Source organism: Haliotis rubra, unplaced genomic scaffold (genome assembly GCF_003918875.1).
Source record: "Haliotis rubra isolate DU_JTF1 unplaced genomic scaffold, ASM391887v1 Scf429, whole genome shotgun sequence".
In the NCBI taxonomy this organism is placed as follows: Eukaryota; Metazoa; Mollusca; class Gastropoda; order Lepetellida; family Haliotidae; genus Haliotis; species Haliotis rubra.
In genome coordinates this window covers 704,224-730,388 of record NW_025767112.1, presented here as the reverse complement: position 1 = coordinate 730,388, position 26,165 = coordinate 704,224, and the positions used below count along the sequence as shown (strand labels likewise).

Below are 26,165 nucleotides of genomic sequence, written 5' to 3'. Positions count from 1 at the left end.
CATTGAAGTGCCCATAGTTATAGGAAGTGCAGACACCCAGGCAGACCCAGGCAGACGCAAGCAGGCCCAGTCTAAAAAATTGCCGACACCCACGCAGACCCAGGCAGGCCCAGGCCCAGTCTCTGGAAGTGCAGACACCCAGGCAGACCCAGGCCCAGTCTCCGGAATTTTGGACACCCAGGCAGACCCAGGCAGGCCCAAGCAGGCCCAGTCTCAAGAATTGCCGACACCCACACAGACCAGGGCAGGCCCAGGCCCAGTCTCAGGAATTTTGGACACCAAAGCCCAGGCCCAGTCTCAGGAAGTGCAGACACCCAGGCAGGCCCAGGCCCAGTCTCAGGAAGAGCAGACACCCAGGCAGACCCAGGCCCAGTCTCAGGAATTGCGGACACCCAGGCCCAGGCCCAGTCTCAGGAAGTGCAGACACCCAGGCAGACCCAAGCAGGCCCAGTCTCAAGAATTGCCAACACCCAGGCAGACCCAGGCCCAGTCTCAGGAATTAACGACACCCAGGCCCAGGCCCAGTCTCAGGAAGTGTGGACACCCAGGCAGGCCCATGCCCAGTCTCAGTATGTGCCGACACCCAGGCAGGGCCAGGCCCAGTTTCAGAGAGTCCTGATACCCAGGCAGGCCCAGTCCCAGTCTCATGAAGTGCCAACACGCAGACAGGGCCACGCATTTCAAATCAAGAACATCAATGTGTTATGTGGAAGCTTGATGCTGGTCAGTCTCTGTTCGCTGTTGCAAAAGCTTTTAACTGCTCATGACAAACAATGTTTACTCTTAGGATGAGATTAGACACCATAATGGACCAATTTTAACACCTCTTCATCACTGCATCTGACTGGCGTGGGCCACAAGACACATAACATTAAATCAAAGAGAGTGAATTCAGTTGTCTTCAGCGACGAATCTCGATTCACATTGAGATTTGCCGAGGGCAGGGCTTGAGTGTACTGAAGGCGAGGTGAACGTCAAGCAAGTCCGTGAAGTGGATAGATCTGGTGGCGGAGTCGTAATGGTGTGGGGTTTATTTTGCGAACATGGACGTTCTCCCCTTCTTGTTGTTCAAGGGAACTTAAATGCTGCCCAGTACAGGGATCAGATTTTTAACCTGTCCTGCTTCCATGTATACAGACATGGTTCCAACAAGACAATGCTAGATGGCATACCACAATTCTAACACTGAATTTTCTATGAAATGGAGCTATTCAAGTTCTCGATTGTCCCTGACCTCAATCCTATCGAACACATCTGGGACGAGCTGGGTCAACCTGTTCATCAGCAAGCCTATCCAACATTGGAAGATCTTCAACGTCACCTTGTTGAGCAATGTCTTCCTCAGGGTGTGTTTACTAACGTTCTAGGATCCATGAGAGATGTTGCGTGGCTGTAAGAGACGCTAGTGGCGGCCACAACCCTTACTGAAGACCTCAATCGAATTGTTCTCCACACTGTGAACTACAGTTTGAAGGGCACCCTGACATCATGAATGTAATCGACTTGTTTTTTGCTTTCCTGTGATGTCAAGATGTTCTGTGCACAGCATACAACTAATATTATTGTCTTAAACCTAATATTAAAAACCTAGTCTAAAAAATCCTGAGTGTCAAGTTTTCAGTTTTGCTCAGTATATAATATTAGTTACTGACACTTTTAGACAGATTGCTGAAAGGTTTGATTTAAAAGCACGATACAAACAACACATCTCACCTAAAGACTTTGATACGGCCAGGTCTTGTTGCATATGGTAGATGGCCTTGTCCATGTTGTTCATTGCCCAGTATGCACTGCTCAGTGCTGAGAACACTGAACCTTTCAGCTTGAGACTGCATGTTCCAATGTGAAGTGCTGATTCTAGCATCAATAAAGAAGACTCATAGTTTCCGGCTGCCAGTAGTTCTTGCCCAATCACAGAGATGATGACGAACGGACTTCTGTGCAGTCTTAACTTCTCCAGCTGCAGGAAGGTTGGAGCCAGCTTATCTGAAATACCATCACAGAGATTATTGATGTTGGAATCCCCAAAAGGAAATAAGAAGCTGAAAGATTAATTTGTTGGACATTTGATGACATTGATTTAACTAACAACAATGACTGCATAAAAACATTCTTCATCAGGAAAAGATATGATCTTCTTATTTTCATGTCAGACTGGCAAAGTGATAACATGTTTACAGTTTCCAAGCTTAAATTAAATTCTTTGAATTATTTACATTGATAACCACTGTGTAATAATTCCCTGGAATACATTACTTAGATTACATCAAAGCCATATTTGACCTGAAGGCTTGGTGGGATCTAGCATGTAGTAAATTGGGATAGCTGACAGTTAATGACAAGTAAACACAAAGAAACATTATTATAAGACTCCATTCTAGGTGTTGATCAAACTGGTGATCTCTTTCAGTTCCACATCCAGTGACCTGAATGTCAATAATCTGACACCACAGCTTTCTATAATAGCATTTTCAGGAATATAACTCATAACTTATCCATCATCAGCATATTCAATAATCAACAAGAAAAAATTAACTTTGGTTGTTGTTAATTTTGGTTACAGAGTGTGAAGAAATATGTAATTTTTATGATAAAATTAATATTTTATACTTATCCTGACTCATGCTTATTTGCTTTCCCATCCTCTCTTCCGAATGGTCAAGTGGAAACTTGAATCCCTTCAATTCCCTTGAAGCGAACGTACAATCACTCACCCCGAATTACCTCCCTTATTTCCCGCCAAAAAGGTGACCTCAGCATGCCTCTGTCCTCACTCTCTCCCGATATAAGCCCCACGCAGGTTTACAGGGAAACCCGTGTGGTGGGAGGGGACGGTTGGGAGGGCTTCATCTCATGAGTCAGGATAAGTATAAAATATTAATTTTATCATAAAAATTACATATTTTTCCTTATCATGACTCATGCTTATTTGCTTACTAAATCCGACGGAATCGGTGGTGGGTCGATTCCCTGCATGATTGTCTTCACGTTAGCATTCGCTTGATATATATATAACCCCTGGGAATTTTCTTCTTCTGCCGCTAACTTCAATATTTCTTGATGCTTGTCGGGGAACCACCTTCTTATACATTCGTATTAGAAGTTAACTTCTTACGTTTTGTGGATTTAGTATACTAGACGCCTGGTTGTCTAGATATCTGCAACGACCCAATATGATACGGTAAGAACTTTACCGAAACTGGAATCGCGACCCATCTGTTAAGGCAAGAACATTACCATAACTGAGTCTATGTATCACTCATGCGCTGACTTATCTCGAAAGTCAGGGGAACATGGACTCTCAGCCGGTGGCAATGGACAGTTGCCTGGCGTCAACGAGTCTGCGTGACAAGGGTGAGTTTCTTTAACGTCTGGCCGGTACAGTGAGTTGTTGCGCTACGACTAGAGGGCCGAACTGGTGTATCCCTGATACATCTTCTGTGGAGATGTCTCTCAGGTAGTGATTAGCGAAGACAGTGTCTGACTTCCAAAAGCAGCCTTCCATTATAGATGATGTAGAGCAGTTTCCATGTAGAGCGAGTGTCGAGGCCAATCCTCTAACTTCATGTGGGTTTGATGCTCTTGGAGGCTCTAACCCTGCTGCTTAATAGGCTCTTAGGGTCACCGCTCTGATCCAGAAGGAGATCGTTGTACGGGATACTTCTACAGTCGTAGCGGTTGATAGCGGGATGAATAGATGCTTGAACTTCTTTCTTCTCGTAGCAGAATTCTGCAAGTAGATTCTCAGCGCTCTGACCGGGCATAAAGACAAATCTTGAGTGTCTTCTGGACCCAGGATTGTTGATAATGACGGAACGTAGAACTGACGATCCAGTTGGCCCGGTAGCTGGTTCTTGGCTATAAAGTCCCATCTAAGGCCTAGATGGACTGCTTCCCTTCTTCCTGTGTCGAATCTCATACGGCTGAAGTCAAGGGCGTGTATTTCTGACATCCGAGCAGCAGTAGCCAAGGCGAGGAGGAATATCGTCTTTTGAGTTAATAACTCAAATGTCGTCTGCATCAGCGGTTCGTATACGTCACTGATGAGGTGCTGCAACACTATGTTGAGGTCCCATGCTGGTGCTCTGAACTTCTGTTGTTGATCTTCCAACTTGAAAGATCTCAGCAGGGCCACTAGTTCAGGCACCTTCGTCAACTTCACCTCTGTCTTCATGGTGATGACCGAGCTGATTGCTGCAAGGTATGTAGACAGCGTAGTGGACCTCAGATGACACAAGTAGTCAGCTACTTGTGAATGTGTCGTCTTCCTGGCCGTGAACCCCTGTTGAACAGCATACTGGTCAAAACTTCTCCACTTGTCATCATACAAGTTACGTGTAGATCTTCATAGAGCCAAGGTCACAGCCATGGCTGCTCTAGTGGAGTAACCTCGATTCTTCAAGCAGTAAGTGATATGCTCCATACGTGTAACTGGAATGCTTCTGGGTTGCCGTGACACTGCTTGACGTGAGGATGGACGAGTAGGTTCGGCCAATCTGGTAATCGTAGAACTGGTTTGCCGTGAAGATCTATGAGGTCTGGGAACCATAGTCTCGCTGGCCAATAAGGCGCTACCAAAATCAGTTGTAGCACCCTCGTCTGGTTGATCTTGCGTAATACTTGAGGTAGCAAGAAGGGTGGAGGGAAGGCATAAGCCTTCATTCCCTCCCAGGATATGGCTAAGGCGCCAACAGCCCATGCCAGCGGGTTTGGCACTGGCGAGATGAATGTTGTCACCTGCTGGTTGAAACGGGTTGCAAACAGGTCAATGAGGGGACGGCCTAGTTGTGTTGTTACCCACTGGAACACTTCTGGATGTAACTTCCACTCTGTGGGAGAAGGCTGTACTGGTCTGGATAGTGCGTCGGCTAGGATGTTCTTTGCCCCTGGGATGTGGCAAGCCCTCATCTGCAGGTTGATTTCGTCTGCGATGTCGAACAGATGGAACGTCAGTTGAAGCAACAGCGCTGATCTCGTGGACCCTTGCAGAATTATGTAAAAGGCCACCGTAGAGTTGTCCGTGACCTGATCTTCTAACTGCGCCTCCCAATATAGAACTGCTTTCAGTTCTAGCTGGTTGGTGTGCAGGCTCTTCTCTGTTTGTGACCACTGCCCTGCTGCAACCTCGTCGTTGAGATGTGCCCCCCATCCTTGGAGGAATGCATCCACGTAGAGATGAAGATCGTAATCTGGCTCTCTCAAACAGGTTCCGCCGCAAACATTCGATCTTACTGTCCACCAAAGCAAGTACTGCTTTAGATGTTGCGGGATGGCGAACTTCTGGACATCGTCTAGATGAGCTATCAGGAACCTCTGTAGTGGTCAAAGTTGCAATCTTCCTCTGCGTGTGAGAGCCTGTGCCGATGTTAGTAGACCCAAGAGTCGCTGCCACGTTCTTAAGTCTAGTGGAGAGTTGAGGGCGTCTGGTATGTACGACTGGATGCTCTGCCATCGGTCGTCTGGTACCAGGATGCGTCTCCATGGCCTGAATCATCCTACAGGTGATGGTGCCAGCAAAATCTTCAGCATTGAGGACCTCAGCGTTCGTAATCGGAAGCTGCTGTGGGATGACTGCGATTGACTCGTCTGTCGAATTCGCTGACGACATAGCGCTCTCAATGCTAACGGGTTTTCAGCTGACTTCTGCTGCCTCTGGCTCTGCAATGGCTGTGGTAGCCTGCCAACAAGAAGATGCACCATCTTCGAAGATCTCTCAGCATCACTGCCAGGGGTAGACTGCGACGATGACATCGGCGACGTCATACTTCTAATCTGCTGGGAGCGACTGCTCCTTGCCCTTACCTTTGGTGGGACGGCTTCTCCTCCTACCCCTGCCCAGCGGCCGAAGCCAGCCAGCAGACTCGGGTGTAGGCTGCACCCCGGAGGAGGAACCCCCTTAATGAGGCGCGGGGGCGACAAGCCCACGGATGCTCCAACAAGGCCTTAGAGTCCTTGAAGGAGGTAGCTGCAGCAGCAGCCTCCCGAATGACCTGCTGAGCCCCAGGAAACAACGTCGCTCCCAGACAGAACGGAAGGGCCAGCAAGGTCTGCTGTGTTGCTGCCGAGTAGCGAGAGGTCGACAGCCACAGCTTGCGCATCCCCATGACTGCGCACATCACCGTAGACGCCGAGGACCGCAAGCAGTCGCGCGCTAGGTGGGCCTGCACTTCGGACAACTGGCGCAGCAGAACAACATGCGGGGACACATCCCCAGCGTTCCCTTCAGCCTCAAGGGCCGACCTTTGGATAGAGGAAAGGTAGGCCTCGTGGATCACCACCCTGCTGCATGGCATTCCGATATACTTCCTCATAAGTCTGGTAAGCCTGCCATAGAGGGGCGCCCGCAAGTGCAAACAGTGGTACTAAACGCCCTTGCTTGGCAGGGTACCGCGGCCTGGGGAATGAATTCGGCAATACGTTGCCGCACCTCCCGGAGAGCCGTTGAGAAACGGAAAGTGCCCTCCGGCTCCTCGACCTCCCCAACGTCCATAGACTCGGCACCCGAGCCCAAGTCAGGATCCGGATCTCCTCACGAAGAGGATCCAAACCCCGACCCGGTGTGAGGCCGAGCACCAGACACCGAGGGAAGGGCAGAGCCGAAGGTAATCCCCACTCCGGCAACCGACACCACACTCGAACCCCGGTCCTGAGACACGGAAGGAAGACCAGGCAGAACTGGCTCCTCCGGACTCTCATGGGGGGGCGGGCGGGGCAGCGCAGGGAACGGAACCCCAGGAATCCTAGACTTTTTTGCTTTAGACGGGAGGACCTCCTGGGTCAGTTCCCCTCCCACCTCTCGCAACTCTTTATAGAAGAGAAATTCCGCTTCTGGGCCCGAGGGGAGACGGCCATGCAGAGTTCATAAATGTCGGGATGGTGGCCGACTTTTTCAAGACAACATAAGCACTTATCAGCTCGGGGGATGCTCTGCCCACAGACAGAACATGCAGTAAACGCCTGAAAACAAACACGCAAGCATGTAGCTAACAGCGGAGACAGCAGCATAAATATACACGTACAAAACATTGAAAATTACGTGAATGCGACCACGGGAAGAAATACTTGGTTTATAACGCAATATGACAACCACGTGGCACGCTAAACTTCCCACCATGGAAAAGCAACACGTGCGTAAACCACGGGAAAGCTAGCATAAAAATTTAATACAAAGTCACAATTATGAGAAATAACCGACTGCAAAAGTCTTATAAACTGTTCCGTCAAGGACAAATAAAGACCATACATACAGGTGAAGTCTCAGACATTATTCTCTTTAGAACAAGATATTCAGCAATGGCAACTCTACACGTCTGTACGGTTGAGTGACAGCAGAAGGAATGATGATATGGGCCTGGGTGCTTACCTGGTTGGCTGCGCGTGCGTAGCAGGGAGGTAACTCCACGTGGTGGGGGCCGTATAATAGATAAAAAAGATTTTATTTATTGTACAATATTTTTATTAAAACATTGATACAACTGTCACAGGACATTTTCAGCCGCAGAAAATGCATATATGTACCCCAAGGACGATCTCTCTGAAAAAGAATGAAGGGATTCAAGTTTCCACTTGACCGTTCGGAAGAGAGGATGAAGGATGAGAAAGCAAATAAGCATGAGTCAGGATAAGGACAAAGATGAACGCTGTAACACTTTCTTAACAATGTACATAACAAGCATATGTTTATGAAACTATGAGACTGGCAGCATAGTGAGGAGTACATACAAGTTGATTCAGCGCCATATGGGACCAGCCTCCCCCCGTTTTGGTTAGACTGCAGTACACATTATGCACAGATAAAAACGCTCACAAGAAGGGAAATGCACAGCAGGTACCCTAACTCTCACCTCTCTTACCTGATACAGATCAAATATCATTATGATGAAAACATTATCAAATATAAATTTTCATTATGGCTGTCTTGGCAAACCTCAAAATCATATCATTCTCTATAGCAGTGTTTGAAATAAGGACCGTCCGACCGCCCGAGACGGGCTAGATTTCTGTCGGATGGTCTAAATTTTACAGCTAGCCAGCCCGATGGCGGGTGAAAGAAAATATTCAGATAGCGTGTCCAATGGCACTGTCTATTTAGTTTATAAGAAGGACTGGTTAATTCTCTTCTGGGTTGGTAAGTTTTTGAAGTTACCAGCCCAGATGTCTGACTGGGTTTTTGGTTTATCTCATACACTGTCTATAGGGCTGCTTAAACAGCTATGTAAAACAGACAAATGCATCCCTACCTCGAAGGGGACATGTTATTGCTGCCTGTGACAATTCAGCCAGTAGAACAACATTGCTCGGTTCTTGTGCCAGTCCAGCAGCAAATGCTGCCAGAGCCTCCCCATACTGCCCCAGGTGTTTCAGTGCCACTCCTTCCCGTAGGTAGGCCTGAAACAGTAACAAGTAGCATGTATGCAAGAGACAACTTCATACAAAGTACTGACAACTGAGTGATGCAAATGAAAAATGTAACTACATTTCGTAAAACTGGAAATTGGCACAACTGGCATATCTTATAATGTTATTGTTTCAATGTAGATTAAGCATACATCATGTATCAGAATTTCAAATGACTATACTTCAAATTATATATACTATATGTTATATTTGGGAATTAACACTTTCTTAGTAAAGTACAGATTCTAGTACTTTTGTTGGGTTGAGTCCCATCCAGGATTCAAACCCACACCCTCAGAGTCGGGCACCTACCTAATTGCCAGCACACAAGGTCAGCTGCCTAACCCGCTCAGCCACCGCAGCTTCCACAAAAATGGAAGTCGGACAATTTGTAGTCTAGACTTCTGATTTTGTGTACCCCTCTGATAAGTGTAAATTGGCATGGCTCTCACGGTCAAAAGATATGATTACACAATGCCATTTTGATTTAGAAAGTGGTCAAATGTAACATAAGTTATATTTGGGATTACACTTTCTTAAATTATATGCTTAATCTGTATATCTATCAAACTTCTTTTTTGAGTCCATAGATTTTTATTATCTTCATTGATAAGGTTCTAGAAATTTTATGGAAAAAAATGGTGGACAAGGTATAAATGATAGTTTTAATGTGGATAATTTACATGCTTTGTTCTTTGCATATAGTGTTTCCAGGATTGCAGACACAGCAAGTAAATTCTGTTATATGTAAAAGCGGTGACATGAAATCAAAACAGTATAATGTTCATTTATGTCATCAGTAAAATACACTTGACTTTTGTAAATCCAATTTTCTATACCATAATAATGTTACATAAAAAGACTTCATACTGCAGTTGTCTTGAAGTACTGTTGAAAGCTATATAGCCTAGGCATGACAGTGTATTGGTTGTGAGAAAAGATGTTGACATATAGGATTTATAAGAGCTGTGTTTGTTGCCTGAACTGATAGCAAGTGATTATGTGCTGATGCATTGTGTTGTCTCCTCAGGTGTAAAAGTTCAATTCATGTTCACTTATGCTTGGAGTTCTCGCTTCACAGGGTAAAGACAAGTTGCCAAAGCAATAGACTCAGGACAACCTTAGTCTAAATAACCATTTGATTCCAAGATATACTAACCAAGTTGACATGACATGTCACAGTATATGTCTCCTGACAGGCAGCTATCCTGAACAAGCTGTAACTATATGTTTATATTTACAGGTTAATTCAAGTAACACTTTCAGAGAGCAATATTTCAAGTTCCATACCAGAATCTTTGGATCTGAACTTTTAAAATGCATCACTTTACTTGGTATTTTTGGTAAATTAAGAAAAGATCAGTACAGCACAAATAACAAGTGTAAGTTGGCATGGCTTCCGATGGCAAATATAACTTTTTGTTTTGCTTAAACAATGATATTATCACTGCATATGAGCACTTCTTTATCAGGGGTAAACAATGTGACTCAAGGGGCACATTCTTTGAGTGTAGGAATTTTCTCTCTCACAAATGTAACCAACAGTCATTGCTTGTCTTGTAGGATAATTTAAATAAAGACTGTATTAAATTTAGATGTCAAATTTTGAGGATAAAAAAATGCAGTCTGTAGAAGGGGGTCATCTTTTCTACAGGTTACATTTTCGTCAAACTTTTATTCTGGTGGTAGGAAAATGACACTGTATCACTTCACATGAACGAACAAAAGTAAAGACGTCAAAATTTGCAAATAAACTTCACCAGATAAGCTTATTTACCTTTTAAGGTCTAATTTGTTTTTGCTAGGCATTGTATTATATACAGGGATTAAGATTACTGCATGTATTAGTCTTGTACAAAGAGCTGGAAATAGCAATCAGCTGTGCAAATGATTCCCCGCTATCTGACGGTGATTTAGTCAAGACGTACCCAATAATATGATCAATTCAGATACAGTGATCGGAAAAATATAGTATCTGAAACTATCATTCTACCAAGAGAAATATATTCTAGCATTGTGTCATTTTAATTGCAGGGTTTGCTCTATAAATGTAAATTATAATCATAACTAAGGTTATGCGACAGAACTTTGGTGTATTGCCGGACAGGTTTTATACATGAAACAATTTGAACTGTCACTGATATGGTTCCGCACGATCTCAGTATTTCCAGTTACAAGTTTGTTGATACGTGAGTGTCCCAACATCAAATATGACTTTTAACAAAACAAAATATATATACAAATTTTCTGTCAGCTACACCATTTCGAGACGCGAGTATATGCAGTATGTATATCATTGTATGTGATTGCTATGATTAATGTGGACTGAAGTTATAAGTATCAGATGGACCAAAGTTAATAAAAAAACATTCTTGAATGACATTTTGAGTAAAATTAATGAACTAGATTGCAAACATAAGTCCAGATATGCAAAGAACATGTTTTATTAAACGTTAGAATAAATGGATTTACTTGCGTAATGTAATACAGATATGTTGGTAGTCTATTTCCGATGACTGCTGACGATGAGCAGAAGAGCTTCAGCTTATGTACGGAACATACCATTTTCATACTGATTTAAAGGGTCAAGTAAGGACCTCTGCTTATTTATGAGATTGGCTTATCTACGGTAATATACAGTATTAATTACCGATATACAGTGTTTCCGCTGGGTATTTTTTTTACCGGCCACAGTGTCCGGCGATCATTTCATTTTCCGGTCCTGTACGCAATCTGGCGGTCACAATTTATATAAGAGTTATGCAATGATTCTTTAATTCAATAAAGACAATAAAACCATACCTTTTAGAGTTTTCTGTTTTTATTTCGGAAAATGACTCTTGCTTTTTCGATGTTCTTTTCTCCTGCGTGCATGTTTAATGTCATGAGAGTATTCAACCGATCCTGTGACAGTCGATTGCGTCGGGGATTGTGAACCAGATTTTGGAGGCTGAACCCCCTCTCTGCAGCCACGCTGCTCACTGGGATTGTCATGGCAATCTTTGCCAACACAGCAAAGTCTGGGTAAATGTCACCATATTCCATAATAATGGCGCGACAAGTTGTTTCCAGTGAAGTGGTGCCGAGACCACGGACAGTTGTTTTGTAATGGCTGAAGTCTTTCCTAGCACGGTCGCCATTGACAACGCCTGTGACATCATTTTCCTCTCATCCAATCACAGGGCTGAACTGAGTTATCAACACGTCAAGGGAATCCCGGCATTATCGCGACAATGTCGCCTTGTGATTCAGGAAATCGAATGGGGTTCAGAACCTTATCAAGGCATGTCAAAACATGTAAACTCTCCTCTGGAAATCTAGCGTGTAGATTACTGCATAGTTCTTCAATAAATCCTTTTCTCATGTTTTGAAATGCACGAATAGAACCAGCATCTGCGTACTTGAGTTTCACGCCCCTGAAATATCCTTTCTGGAGATTTTCTGTGAAATACTTCTCACTTTCGCCTGGAGTTGTTATCAACTCCATCAGTGAAATGCAAGTTGAATTTACTATTGGCATAACCATGCCAATGTTGAGATTTTCTTTCTGAAATATCTTTATCAACTTGTCCATGTAGTACAAGATATCCGAGAGCATGTAAGTGGTGGCAATGAACGAATACGTTTGGATCTTCTTCTGAATATTAACAGCTGCACTGTTATTTCTGTTGGCGGCCTCCTCTTCAATTTCCATAACGAGGGCTGGCCAATTGTTTTTTGCACTTTTGACGGCGTTTCCCACAGACAACCATCTGACACTGCATGGTTGTTTTAAACTTGAAAAGTCTGAATCCTCCAAAACTTGCGATAATTGGCGAATCGGTTATACCGAGTTGCTGAATATTCCTACAGTTTATAAATGTCATTCAGTGTCCGTCGATATTCTGCTACTGTTTTAGATACTTTTGCAGCGTCTGCAGACGCCAGTGCCACCCTATGTGCAATACAATGCACGTGGATCATGTAAGGGGAACCCCCTTCATTCATTCTAAGACCAACACCGCTTCTCTTCCCCGTCATAACGGCTGCACCGTCTGAACCCAGTCCAATAACCTTTTCAAGAGGAATATTCCATTCTGCAAGTACTGCGCCGTTGCTTTTATTTGTCACGCATTCTGCTGTACCACTGTGAACGGAGTAGTTTCCAATAAATAGTGTTTCTGGCAACCCATTTATGCGTTCAAAATTTTCACAAATATTATAAGTTTTTTTCAACTGTCACATTTACAGTCTCATCAATGATGATTCCCACAAACTCACTTTTAGAAATTTTGTCTTTCATTTCATTCACCGTGCTTTTTTTAGCAACGCATCTTCCATTTCTCCAATGCTATCGAATGTGTGTAGACATCACCAGTCAAACTTGAACAGCCATTTTTTTCTGTAACTCGATCAATCCAGAAAATTTAACAGTCGCCAAATTTTCTTGTGCCATGTATAATACAGTTCTCATCATAGCTGTTAACTTTGCATCAGATTTCTCAGTTGCAGCGTTCAGATGCGTAGTCATTGCATTTTGATGAAAACTTGTTGTTACAGCATGATGATGGGAAGCACTGTCACGCGATGTTCTCTTAATGCAGACTTTTCAAATTTATACATCCTTTGGTGAATCCATTCACTTTTGCTGCATGTTCGCATATTTTACAGAACATTAAAACACTTCCACTGTCATCCTCGTAACGAAGCCATTTGAACTCTGTTAGCCACTCAGAATTAAATTTGCGTATTTTAGCTTTAGAGTTCCCACTTGAACAGAGGCTTTCCCCTTTATTGAGTCGCTTACTGGTTTCTACATCTGTTCTCAGTTCATTTTGATCGTCTTCCGATTCACAAACCTTTCTTTTACCACCGAAGAAAGTGGAAAGCATCGTCTGCTTTTTACTGGCCATTTTCACGTTTGACAGTCACCATGTGCTTTTAACAATCTGATACGATCGTACATTTCCGCGACAATTTGTAAGCCTACATATTATTATAAGGGGACGAGATACAAAGAACACACAAATTATTCAGAATGACTGACAAAAACATTGACCAATCACATTTCGTACATTACGTCACGTGATTTGGTTTGTTTACGAGACGAAATCGTAAGTTCTCGAAACTATATTTAGATAGAAATTATTCTTGAACGACTTCTCGTTGACATTGATATACATGACATGACTTGTATTATGCATTTTATGATTTTATGTTTACCGGACACTTATTGCTCCACAAATACTTAAACTCATCCATTTTAACTCATTATACTATCAACTCACTGCCAATTGTGTTCATGCTCATGTGTGTAATGGTGAATTTATGCATAGCACAACAGTCCTCATCATCTGACCAACTGCTTACTGTTACCTGACCAGTACCTGGTGTGAGTTAATACACATCTGCGGTTACCAAGACAATGCTGAAAGTGCAAACTAGATAAGCTCAAAGAACATTTAGTTCCACTTAGAATCATAAATGTTTGACACAGATAATAGTAAATTTGACTGAATCCAAGTACAATATCAAATATCAATTAAATACAATAAAGGAAGTTTTCTGCACTGGTCATCACTATTGAATATCCATGAACCTGGAAGTCGGTCTCACATGTTGGACTCCAGTGATCTGTAATGGGGGTCTCAACCACAGAACTGTTAGTAGAAACCCTCACTGCATCAGCATCCTGATTACACTGATAACAAGCCAGCTAGATTCGGCTAAAAATCAATCAATCAAATGTCAAAATGAATGAATTCAAATTGCACTAAACGACATGGTGTCAGTCACCAACATGATGTTCTACCCACTGACCAAACAGTTTGTATGTAAATATGTTGCTATGTTCTACCCCCTGACCTGACAGTTTGTATGTAAATATGTTGCTATGTTCTACCCCCTGACCTGACAGTTTGTATGTAAATATGTTGCTATGTTCTACCCCCTGACCTGACAGTTTGTATGTAAATATGTTGCTGTGTTCTACCCACTGACCTGACAGTTTGTATGTAAATGTAAATGTTCTACCCCTCACCAAACAGTTTGTATGTAAATATGTTGCTGTTGTACCCACTGACCTGACAGTTTGTTCTACCCTGACCTGACAGTTTGTATGTAAATATGTTGCTGTGTTCTACTCACTGACCAAACAGTTTGTATGTAAATATGTTGCTGTGTTCTACCCACTGACCTGACAGTTTGTATGTAAATATGTTGCTATGTTCTACCCACTGACCAAACAGTTTGTATGTAAATATGTTGCTGTGTTCTACCTACTGACCTGACAGTTTGTATGTAAATATGTTGCTGTGTTGTACCCACTGACCAAACAGTTTGTATGTAAATATGTTGCTATGTTCTACCTACTGACCTGACAGTTTGTATGTAAATATGTTGCTGTGTTCTACCTCACTGACCTGACAGTTTGTATGTAAATATGTTGCTGTGTTCTACCCACTGACCTGACAGTTTGTATGTAAATATGTTGCTGTGTTCTACTCACTGACCAAACAGTTTGTATGTAAATATGTTGCTGTGTTCTACTCACTGACCAAACAGTTTGTATGTAAATATGTTGCTGTGTTGTACCCACTGACCTGACAGTTTGTATGTAAATATGTTGCTGTGTTCTACTCACTGACCAAACAGTTTGTATGTAAATATGTTGCTGTGTTCTACTCACTGACCTGACAGTTTGTATGTAAATATGTTTGTATGTAAATATGTTGCTGTGTTCTACCCACTGACCAAACAGTTTGTATGTAAATATGTTGCTATGTTCTACCTACTGACCTGACAGTTTGTATGTAAATATGTTGCTGTGTTGTACCCACTGACCTGACAGTTTGTATGTAAATATGTTGCTGTGTTCTACTCACTGACCTGACAGTTTGTATGTAAATATGTTGCTGTGTTGTACCCACTGACCAAACAGTTTGTATGTAAATATGTTGCTGTGTTCTACCCACTGACCAAACAGTTTGTATGTAAATATGTTGCTGTGTTGTACCCACTGACCAGTTTGTATGTAAATGTTGCTGTGTTCTACCCACTGACCAAACAGTTTGTATGTAAATATGTTGCTGTGTTGTACCCACTGACTAAACAGTTTGTATGTAAATATGTTGCTGTGTTGTACCCACTGACCAAACAGTTTGTATGTAAATATGTTGCTGTGTTCTACCCACTGACTAAACAGTTTGTATGTAAATATGTTGCTGTGTTGTACCCACTGACCAAACAGTTTGTATGTAAATATGTAGTAGACAGGATGGTGGTACGGGACCAAGGTAGCTAAAGCTTTATTACATAGATAAAGCTTTAGTCGGATACCTTATTTTTACTGTTATTACCTATACAGAAAGCCTCATTTCCTAAATAATGCTTTAGTTGGATCAAGCTATGAAAGTGTTTATTTGATCTATGTCGTGTTGACGGGAGGTAATACTGTGTCATACGGTACGATCAACAATTCTTCTCTCACAAACCCCCTCCCTGGCCCATCCCTCAAGTAGTACAAGTTAGGTTCGCCGGCTTTGATGTCAACTTTATCTATGACACTATGTCACATTGACCTCAACGAAACAGTTTAACGTGAATCGCCTAGGATCTCTTTGGTGTTTGTAATAAAAGCTTGCTGGGCCTTTTTCACCCCTTGTTCTATATACTTTTTTTTCTCGTCCTCACTGATAGCAGCAGACTTACGAGACTTGGATCGAATCTCTTGTTTCATTTTGTTATATTTTGTGAGTTCGGATAGGATCAAAACGAAACTCCTCCTCTGAGATTTTGTTGTCAGTGAGTGCGGCTGAAATACGATTCGCTTACTGTGTTCAGCTTTGCTTCAGCTAGAATTCTAATTTCATCATGCTTCAATGCCTTACGATGCAGTCTGCGTGATGTGTATTTAAAATATCAACCCTAACACTCCTGTCACTCCAGCCGTTATTTCGAGTCCCATCACTATAGGTACAGCCACGATGGTGGTTAATAACCCAACACCTGTCACCCCTAGACCCATGCTGGTTGTCATAAGGGCAGTGTCAGCCCCGTCCACGGCATTGAAAACTCTATGGTATTTCTTATATAATGCTTTACGCTTGTCGCGGTCTTGTTCTAGTTGGCGTCTTACATCACATAATTGTCTCAAGCGGAACCCGTCTACGGTTTCTAAGGTCTTCGCTACTTCCTCTATGCCTGGGTACAGTCCCATCCTATAATATATATTACTAAAGATAATTTAATTGGGCTTCAGTTAATAACCGATCTAGTTTCCAACTAGTGTTCTGGTACTAGTTCAGGGATATAGTTCAATCCCGTAATGTATTTTAATTGGGTTTTATTTAACCTTCGATTAATGTACTTAAAGCCGATAATACTTAGATTACGCGTCGTGTAAAAGCGAGGTCTCAGCTCCACGTCCATTAAGGAGAGCGAACCCCATCAAGACTTGGTACAGGGCCTTTCCCCGATACCTTAATAATACAACAACGTTGGTTACTAGCCCTAATCTTTCCCAACGATATAATCATATCATCTATAATGTGAAGATACTTACCAGGCGTAGACTATCTCGAGATAGGCGTCTATGATAAATGTAAAGTTTTCCCGCATGACATTTCTAAAACCTCTTGGTGATCAAGTAATTTGATCTCTGTCTTCTCCTTAAGCCCTGGAAGTTAACATGTTGCCTGAGTGGTTTGTTATTGGCGTGCGATATATACAGTAGAAGCGGGCGACCCTGCTATGCCTGGGGGCCCGAACCAACAGCCTCTATAATTATGCCGTTGTTCTTAATTTGGGAGACAGTACCATCTTGTCTCAAAGGTGATATAAGGTCAGCGGTGAGGGTTAAGTTGAGTAACCATTCAGGCTCTTTAAAATCTGATAACGACACCCATTCCTATACGTTGTCTTTGAAGTGTAGGATGTATAAGGTGTCTTCCTCACCAGGTTGATCGAATCCCTCCGTATCCCCAAATTAGCTAAGTGTAGTGTTGGGGTGAAGCCAAGACATTGCTATAATACTATTATGATATAATTTCCAACTGGTTTTCTGATAATAGTTCAGGGGTGCACTTCACCCCATGAAGTGTATGTTGTCGGTAGGAAGATCTTGGTTAGTGATATCGTGTCTTCCACGACCACGGTGACACCCTGCAGACTGGTTTTGGAGTCGACACCCACCCGAGCGTAAGCGTTGCAAGCGTGATACTGTTGTTGTTTCCCCACGGAGTTTGACCCCTTCACGATCTCTACATCATCCCTCGATGGTTCCCTAGGTAGGCTTGGATGATCAGTGTTGAGTTAAGCGGGTAGGCTCTCCTCCAGGATCCTGACCACGCCTTCTAATTCAGACACCAACTGCAATACCACGCGTTTTGCATGCCCGCTTTACTCGATAGCATGTGGGCTGCCATACTGGCCGAGTGGGCTGATGACTACACTACGTCTCTGAGTCGGGATGTAAGCCACGAGCAGGGTTCCGTTGTTCACGACTTTGTTTAGGTGGTTGTCTTTGTTATCCGTGAACCGTGGGGAGCCGAGCCTAATATTGAGAAACCAGTCGACTTTACCCGGTAATAACACCCACTTGTCATCATCGGTGAAAACGGCGTGATATGGTTTGTTTCGGGCGACGGTAGTGCTCTCAACATCGGTTAAGTCGAACAGTTTGCCCCGAGCGATGGGTATATCATCCAGTCATCACCGGTGTTGACAAGGGTGTACTTAGTGTTGACTACCGCTCTTGAGGTATCTACTATATCACTTAGGTTGCTAGTACCACCCGGAGGGGACTTCAACGTTTGTAAATGCTGTTTTAAGTTGCAAGTACACTTTACCATCTACTCGAGTCGTCGAATCGGCGTGGTGTCCCGAGATCGGAGATCCCCACATTGATACATTTTTCAACTTCATTCCGGACCTTGTGCGCTGGTCATTTTTATGTGCAGCGTGCTACTGAGGTATCCTATATTCACGCAGATTATGATTTATATCTAACACCGATATTATCAGCTCAGGGATGTTGCCCTGGGTTAACCTCTTATACTGCGGCGGTGAAAACGACCGGTTCTGCGTCGTTGTATTTCTCCGTTTTCACCGGTACCGGCTCTCAGTATAGTGGAAGGGGTGACCCCCTTGAATGTTGTCCGTTGTGCTAACCTGGCTGAGATGAATGCACAGCTCGGATGCGGTACTAAGTCGGGTAACTTAGTGCCTGTGGCGGTAGTCGTTAGTTTTATCTCGTCAGGCGATATACGAGTGTCATCGCCAATGGTCGGCTGAGTCTTAAAGGGTTTCTTCCGTTGTTGATTAACACCACTGTACCGTTTGAGTGGTCGTTCATCTTGAGTTCGGCTCCCAATGGTTTGAAGACCTGAAATTAAACTTAGTGAACCTGCGCTGTAGTAGCCTTCAGTTATCTGATTATGCGGGTGCCACTAACGGTCAGTTTATTGTTGCTAGCGTTGATGTTAGTCCATCGTGGTAGGTAGGTGATATCGCACAGTCGCGACTTGAGTTGACCCGGCGTGTTATCGATCAGCGTCGTCAGCTGAACGGGCCTCGCAGCTCGTTATTCCTGGAAGTGTTATGTACATGTTATATAAACTCATTATATAATAGTTTTAAAACATGAAGATCGTTAATTCGCTGCGGGTTGTATTTCGCACGCCCAGTTCATAGATGTGTTCGGTCAGTATAAGTTTTCGGTGACTAACGCTAAGGTAGTTCACGCTTGGTTCAACAACCCGATGCAGTTCTGGCAGAATCAACTCAACTTCGCGGTGTGTGAATTAGCTACAGCGGGGTGTGGTGTATCCGACACTTTTCGGCGTGGACGCTGAGTCAGTCTGTGTTCACGTTTCACGTGTACTACCAGGTCAGGCATTATCCTCAAAGAGATCAGCCCCTCCCACAAGAAAAAGCGTGGAATGCAGTAAACAACCAATACGATAGAAGCGGCCCCTCTGAGCATTTGCAACTTAATTGAATCGACACTAAAACGGATTGGCGTTTGCGGGACCGAACCACGGATTGGGTATTATTATCGTTCACAACATGCCTCCTCGTGGAAGCCAGCGAAAGTTTGCAAGATTGGGGATACAAGTTAGTGTATCATCATATCACAACAAGCGAGTGGGATGACCGTTACATGGCATTCGGCGACAGTAAGGATTACCGAAGTTTAGAGTTCGAGCAGGGGGTGACTGGAAAAAGTTCATGTTGGAATCGAAAGGGTATACTGCGTGCGGCGCGAGCGGCTTGAATGACTCGATTGAGCGATGCGTGTGGGCACTGTTAGGTCGCGACGCAAAACGCAGCGTTCCAATATACTAGGTAAAGGGGACTGCTACGGCGCTCAGAAACAGTTCGTTGTCAGCGTGAGGATGCTATCAATGCTCCAGTTGATCTCCGAGTGCAATCAAAGCGCTACCAAGGCGTGTTGGAATACGCCAGGTCGAAGTCGACTTCGTGTTCGGCGATGGGACTGTACATGGCTCGGAGTGATATGCAACTGAGAGTAAAGAGTGGTGGGCTACAACAACGAAATAGTTATAGCCACGCGGGTCAAAAGTTACGCGTCAACCTCGATGTCAACGTCCCCACATCCCACCACCCACGACCGGTGAAACGGGTATAGTAGCGCCACCCCCGAGCCTAGGGTTCAACACACACACCTACAGCCCCAGCCTGCAGCCCCCAATCAGCAGCACATCGATCGTGAAAACAGCCATGGTGGTTGGTGGGTAGCTTTGGGAGCTCATTTGGTTAAAATTCCTTAGCCGCCATTACACCAGACTCGCCACGTGCGGCGATGGCTGCCCACAGGTTTTGACTAAGCCACGCGGGCAGTTTTAGCCAGAGCCAGCAACAACTTACCGAGACGATGCTACCCAGGATTCCAGGCAGGGCTTCGGCGGCCTTACCAGCCAGTTTAGCCAGAGCCTCCCCTAGTTTTTTTATCCACTCTTTTACACCACCACCACTTGGTTTACCGGGTGTACCCCCACCGCCGCCGTCAGGCGTCAGTGACACCACCAGGGTTGATATGATGAAGCCCAGTGCAGTCAGAATGCTGGCGATGGTGATGCCTTGTTCACGGAACAGGATTCGGATCCTATCAGCTAGCGTGGTGTCTTCATTTAGGACTCGATCGATGGTTTCTCGCACACGACTGATCTGAGATCGTAGGGCTTCCCGGTTCGAGGAAGCGGATTCCAACCGAGTCCGTCTCTCGTCTTCCAAGTTTTTTATTCTCTCCTCGACAATCGGCGTTTCATATCATCGCCTTCAGTTTCGGGCGAAGTTTTATTTTCTCGCCGATAAACTCGCTCATCGACTTCGTTCAGTTTACCCATATTGTTAACGAAGTTCTCCACGTACATGTTTCAAAGGCTTCGTCTAAGCCTCGCCAGTTCTCTCAGAGGAAATTCGAGACCGCAAGGGTTTGTCATGGCACGTAGTCAATATTTTCTCGATACTGTCCGGACGTTTCTTTAGCATCCCCAGTATTGGCCCTGGCTACTTGCAGATCTTGGGCGACCTTCGGGAAGTTTAGGTCGGCGCCACCGTAATCTATGAAGCCTAGTTCCCCACGGAGCAGTTGACTCCACCAGAGGCTGACTTTTGTGAGTGTTGACAAAGCATATGGCTTCCGTCTTTTTATGACATCAGCCCACGGGTAAGCCTTCAATGCATGGCGTGCCCTTCTTATCGACCATAAACTTGGAATAGTCCCTCCCCAACGGCTTGATGTTGTCTTTATTTTCAACTGCGTCGTAATAATCATCAACGGCCGACTGTACAAGTTCAGTACTTAAGGGGAACGAGGTCTCATCCTGGGCATTATCATCCCACATATCCTCCATAGGGATATACTCGGCCATTATTTAGTATTAAAACTTATATATTTCATTTATATAACAATGTACAGTAGAAAACTAGATCCTTTCAGAAGATCGAGAGAGCCACTAGGTGTCAAAGCCGCAAGGTCAGTCGGTGACCATCACCAACAATCCCAGCAAGATAGACCAGAATCAAACGCTGCTGGTTAGATTTCAAACCTTTGGCGAATGACCTCATTGTACCAGGCACTGTTAGACTGGCGTTCAACATCACGTTGACCTCCGACAACGACAAACGCCGAAGCTAGTGCGAACGTGGTCGAGCCATTATCAAGAAAACCACCATCAAGATCACCCGGTAACGAGGTGCTGAGCATCGGCGACAGCGGCGTCTTTCACTGCTACAAGGACCTCTTCTGAAAGCGAGGAGAAAGCGGCGTCAATGGCGTGTACCAGGGTATCAGTAAATCGACCAGGTCGCGCATTGGGTATGCCTTCACGGCAGACCAGTTATCCAAGATCACGGACGGTGAAAAGGCCATCGCTCAAGCGTGCGGAAACAGGTTCTGGCGTGCGCTCGACTTGAAGTTGCTTTACGGAACACAGCGTTTTACCAGGCAGCTGGGTGATAGGCTTGAATACGAGCTCACGTTTAACGACTACAGCAAAGTAGTGCGTCGCGCCCGAGCGGCGATGAGGCTAGTTATACCATAGACAACATCTCTCTGGAGTTCGACATGGTCACTAGTCCGAGCTGGCAAGGCAGGTTGAAGCCAGTACTTCGGGTAATGTAGCCATCCTGTACGATCGCGTATTAAGACATAGATCTATCGTCGCGGGATAAGAGCGACACTGTGTGGAATATCAACCTGAACGCGTGCGGGCGCGATCGATGAAAGGCATCCTGGTAGTTCCTGTGGAGGATTACGAGCCGTTCGGAGGGATAGCGAAAGTTTTCAACCGAGATCGAAAAGGTGGAAGTGACTATAGAGGGCGTGCCCAATCAGCTGTTTAGTCATGGTATGCGTGCGTACCAACAGTGGGATGAGATAAAAAAGATGCCGAGCAAACATCCATATATAGCTAAAGACCTGGACCTATCCTCCGTGCAAATCGGTGAATACTTAACCAACAAGTACGCTGTGGTTGGACATCGCGATCCACGGATGATGATAAACTGCACGGTAGCGGCCGTAGAATAGACAATGGTAGCGAAGGAATTACTATCCAGATTACCAAGAAGGCTCAACCCGCTGGCAAGTTGAAATTATATCTATATCGCTATTATGGACGCGCAACTTAATATAGACAATGGGAGATTCGTGCAAGCCATCTACTGATGGCGGTAAGCCATCATCTAGTAGGCAACTGCCTACTCATTTGCCCAGCGACCACACTGCGCCATAGTGTGCGGGCAGACTGGCTGTGGGAAGACCGCTTTCGTGTTGGATATGTTGGAGGGTACTACAGGGATGTGTTCGACCACATCGTTATAATGTGCCCTACTCTGAGCATGAATAAAACGTGCACGAAAGACCTTGGGTGATGACCGACCTGGACGCATTACAGAGTCGATCCGGGCCACGCTCTACAGGACTGGTTGAAAGCTTACCATATGAAATTTAAAGGGGAGTCGGCGTTGTTCATACTGGATCGACTGCAGATGCTCATCGCCAGATAACAAAAAGAGAGATATGCTATCGCACCTGGCCTTCTCCGGCCGACACGCAAAGCACAGCGTATGGGTACTGACGCAGAAATTCAACTCGGTGTTGAAAGACCTCCGAGAGCAGACGCGATGGGTTGCCTTATTTCACTGCAAAGACAGGGATTCGTTCGAAGAGTGTTTGCGAGAGAACGATGTGATGAGCAAATTAGAACGGGAACGGGTGAAGAAACAGCTAGCTGAAACTAAACACGCTAAGCTCGTGCTTAAGACAGACCAACCCGTGGATTATAGTGTGTTTTAGCTTAGCAATACTTAGTAAATGCTTAGCAATGCTTAGTAAATGCTTAGCAAAGCTTAGCAATGCTTAGTATAAATACTTAGCATTTAGTTATAGCTATGGCATTTGAAGTGTTTGTCGTGTTCAACTTAACTTTCATTTCTCTGTGTTTCGCTTATATCGTATATTATATAGTTAAAACTAAAACTTACTTGTTACATTATAGGATGGAGTGTGAGGAATTGTTAGAACAACTGTTGGTACCCCAATCACCACAGGTGGACGATGATAAGCGAGAGAGAAACTGGTGGCGTTGGCTGTTGGTGGCAAAGCCAAACATTACTTTGGGGAGTACACTCGGATAAAATTCACAAAATGTCAGCCCGAAGAAATCGATAAACTGTATGCGCCTAAATCTGAGGCTAGACTAGAGCGAGAGATGACAAAACAATAGGATCGGCTATGACCCAGATATACACTGGTATTGCGTCATACTTCCTTCCCATCCCCGGAGCCGACTTTACCTGTGGGAAGACCGAGAAAGACCCTTTTATCGAACACGCCTTGAGCTCTATTAGCTGCGAGCTGTACCACAAATACGGTATGTTGTTAGCCCCGGTGACGGCGGCGATTATCACGGCAAAGCATTGTCAATTTGAGAGGAAAAATAATAATAATAGTATAGATGGATGCTGCACAGACCCAGGAGACGGTGGAGACCCCCACGTTGGGGAAACCCCAACTGGAGGTGAACCCTCCCGAATTGGAGGAAACCCCCAGGGAGGTGAACCCTCCCACAGTCACCAGGCAGAAGAATCCTAAGAGAGTAGCTGCCGGTAAAAAACGGTGGTGTAACCAACATAAAATTATTAAGGTGACCCACCCGTCTCGATTATTGTTGGTTGTATGCGCAACTGCAGCCGTGGCTATCTCGTGGTTATATACACGACGCAGTGAGTCCCCTCACCCGGAATTAAAGGTCAACCCGCATATCATGCAATAAAATATATATTTTTATATCATATACATAATGTCTGAGGGGAAAACGTTAGTCAACGGCGCATACCATGCCACAGTGGTCGCCAGTCTAGCCGTAGAGGATACCGCTCGGTTGACCAAAATGGTGCTTAAACACCCGACTATCAAGCTAGATTTCAACCTGCAGGATATGGGTATGCTAATAATGAACCTTGGTATGGCGATGGCCACAAAGACATCCTAGTAAAACAAGGGATAATACCTGAAGATATTATGAAATAAATATAGGATGGCTCACGATTGCTATGATGGTCGGTGGTGCGTTAGTGAATGCCCTGGCATTTTCGGGGAGTAATTTCCTCTTCTCTAAACTACGAGAGTCACCGCGGCTGAAATACAGGCGAGAGAGAAGCGACCGATCTTCGCTATTGAGAATTTACAGGCCGCACAATCCGAAAGTGCGCTAAACAACGCCTCCAGAGGATCGATTACATTAACGAACAACTCAGGCGTGAAAACCATGCCGTTCAAACATTCCACGATGTCGACGGCCTTGGCGAGACAATACTACTTATTAACTGGTAAACGATTGGAGCCACTACAGAAGCCAGCACTTTCGCTCAGTACTACACACCATCCAAGGGACAAATGGACCGTGAACTGACCTTCATAGCACTGGGTATAGCGGCTGACTGCTTTGGTTGTGAAGCAATTAGACTAATACACATATAAGTATGCTAAACATGTATCGATCACGAATACATACTTATGGGGAAGACCGAGACATGTGGTAGGGAATGCGGTACTCATGGGTACTGTTGTTTCCACATGGGAAGTCCTAATTACTCGTGTTCTGTGTGTGGCATAGGGTCAAAGGTCACTACTGTCTATGTAAAGCTCACGGGCTTAACGTAGTCAGACATCACCTCATCTACGAGATAAAAGGCCTACATAAAAGAAGCGTGGCGATTTCTCAAGATAGCAGTGTGAGTTACCTCCCTTTGACTATGCCCCAATTAGATTATTACACACTTACTACGTATAGATATGTTTGTGGAACTTGATCCCAGTGAAGACATCGAATCTCGGGTAAAAACATACTCAAAGATAAACTAAACTTCAGATTTCAGGTAATGTTGAAAGTGGTATCGATTAAAGAGGGTGTTAAGTATACTTTCGTCCCTTCGTATGTGGGAGGACCATCACGACTCAACACCAGATAGATTGTTTTACAAGTATATCGAATACATGATCAATTTCAAGGAACACTTTATCCAACAATTCGAGTACTGGATCGAAACAGCCCATCTAAAAATAGTTGATTGGGGCTGACGGAGAAGATATATAGACGCCTTATCATTTTTCGGTGACCCAATTAGACATTAGTTATTATGTGTGTACACAATGACTACTATACAGTTCAATGCGCACTGAGCCAGCTGTAGGTAAGTATTTAAAGAGGCTGGCGCATGCATGTTAATAGGAACATAGATGTCGCAGATATTAAGCCCCTGATAGATGATAAAATAAAACAGGAACTAGCCAGTCTGGGAAGTATTAAATTTCAAATCACAGTTAAAATGACACTCGAGAAGAACGTGAGGGATGTTACCGATGCGTTCAGCCTTACTTCCGGGGTATACAAGAGGTCGTGACCCAGATAGAGACTATAGACACATCGATCGATACTAGTTTTCAGCAGATACAGGAACACCTAGAACGCTACACACACTTGGGATCCGGGTGGGCTGTAGATAAAATCGATATTGTCTATCTAGACATAGCTAACTACGTGCCATTCAGAGGCGGGTCATACCTAGACTTGCCTCCATACTATAAGAAAAAACAGGCCATAGTCAACGTTAAGAATAGAGGAAACGATTGCTTGAGATTAGCTATCAGATCAGCCTTGTTTCCAGCTGACACTCATTCGAACAGACCTTCTAGTTATCCCCAAGGCGATGGACTCAACTGGGATGGTATAGATGAACCAACCACCATATCTCAGATC

The 26,165-nt window shown here is 44.4% G+C and overlaps 1 protein-coding gene across 1 annotated transcript in view; it reads right to left on the bottom strand.

Annotated features, from left to right (window-relative positions):
• Positions 1-26,165, bottom strand: part of LOC124288909 (tetratricopeptide repeat protein 28-like) — a 223,761-nt gene that overhangs the window by 145,950 nt on the left and 51,646 nt on the right. The window contains 2 exon segments of the mRNA XM_046725502.1: positions 1,714-1,986; positions 8,241-8,388. Coding sequence (XP_046581458.1) covers positions 1,714-1,986; positions 8,241-8,388 — 421 coding nt within the window.